Raw genomic sequence first — 1,015 nt, 5'->3', positions numbered from 1 at the left:
AGAACCACTGTTGTATCAAATTTACAAACTTCTGATTTTTACTATCCATAGTGATAAAGATTTTTGATCCTGTGACACGTAAAAATCATAATTGTGATTTAAGGTTACCAGGAACCTTCTCCTTGTTGATTGCTAGCAAAAATATTCTTTTCCTTACTGATGATCTTCCTTTTTGGAAATGGCAATGCTGGTAATGAAGTTGTCCATTAAATGTATCTAGGATTATTCCCTTTAAAAATCCATATGTTGCCCACGGATTTGGTTGCAGCTTCTTTCACCTCCTTATTCCTCAGACTGTAGATGAGAGGGTTGAACATGGAGACCACAACTGTGTAGAACAATGAGGCCCATTTGTCTTGGTCCATGGAGTAGCTGGAGCTGGGCCGAAAGTACATGAAGAGTATTGTCCCGTGGAATATGCCAACAGCTGTCAGGTGAGAGCTGCAGGTGGAAAACGCTTTGTGCCTGCCCTCAGCAGAGCGCATTCTCAGGACTGTATTCAAAATATAAGCATAGGATACAAGAATCATAGCTATGCTGCTTACTTCAACAAAGCTATCAATGACAATTATCACTATTTCACTGATGTATGTATCTGAACAGGAGATCATTAAGAGTGGAGGTACGTCACAGAAGAAATGATTAATAACATTTGACCGGCAGAATATCAGTCGAAATATTGAGGATGTGTATATGGTTGCATCCATTAGACCTATGCAATATGCAACAGCAATCATTTGTTGGCAGACCTTTTTGGACATGATAGCCGGATAAAGAAGTGGATTGCAGATGGCCACATATCTGTCATAGGCCATCATAGCCAACAAAACACACTCTGTATCTCCAAATGTAGAAATCAGAAAGAGCTGTGTAGCACAAGCACCGAATGAAATTCTTTTTCCTTCAACCAACAAGTCAATCAGCATTTTTGGAGAAATGGCTGAAGAGCAGCAGAGATCAACAAAGGAGAGGTTGCTCAGGAAGTAATACATGGGTTTGTGGAGTTGGGTGTTAG

The 1,015-nt window shown here is 40.1% G+C and overlaps 1 protein-coding gene across 1 annotated transcript; it reads right to left on the bottom strand.

The window, feature by feature from the left end:
• Positions 1-206: 206 nt before the first annotated feature.
• On the bottom strand, positions 207-992 carry LOC107302346 (olfactory receptor 1019-like). Its single transcript, XM_015831437.1, has one exon. It carries the CDS (start codon positions 990-992, stop codon positions 207-209), a length of 786 nt encoding a protein of 261 aa, XP_015686923.1.
• Positions 993-1,015: the final 23 nt, after the last annotated feature.

Source organism: Protobothrops mucrosquamatus, unplaced genomic scaffold (genome assembly GCF_001527695.2).
Source record: "Protobothrops mucrosquamatus isolate PMUCROS unplaced genomic scaffold, P.Mucros_1.0 scaffold51768, whole genome shotgun sequence".
NCBI classification, from domain to species: Eukaryota; Metazoa; Chordata; class Lepidosauria; order Squamata; family Viperidae; genus Protobothrops; species Protobothrops mucrosquamatus.
The sequence above is the reverse complement of the archived record's forward strand: the minus strand, read 5'-3'. Positions and strand labels throughout refer to the sequence as shown.

Coding starts and splice junctions, on each gene's coding strand:
- LOC107302346 (XM_015831437.1), bottom strand. CDS start 992: ATGTATTACTTCCTGAGCAACCTCTCCTTTGTTGATCTCTGCTGCTCT.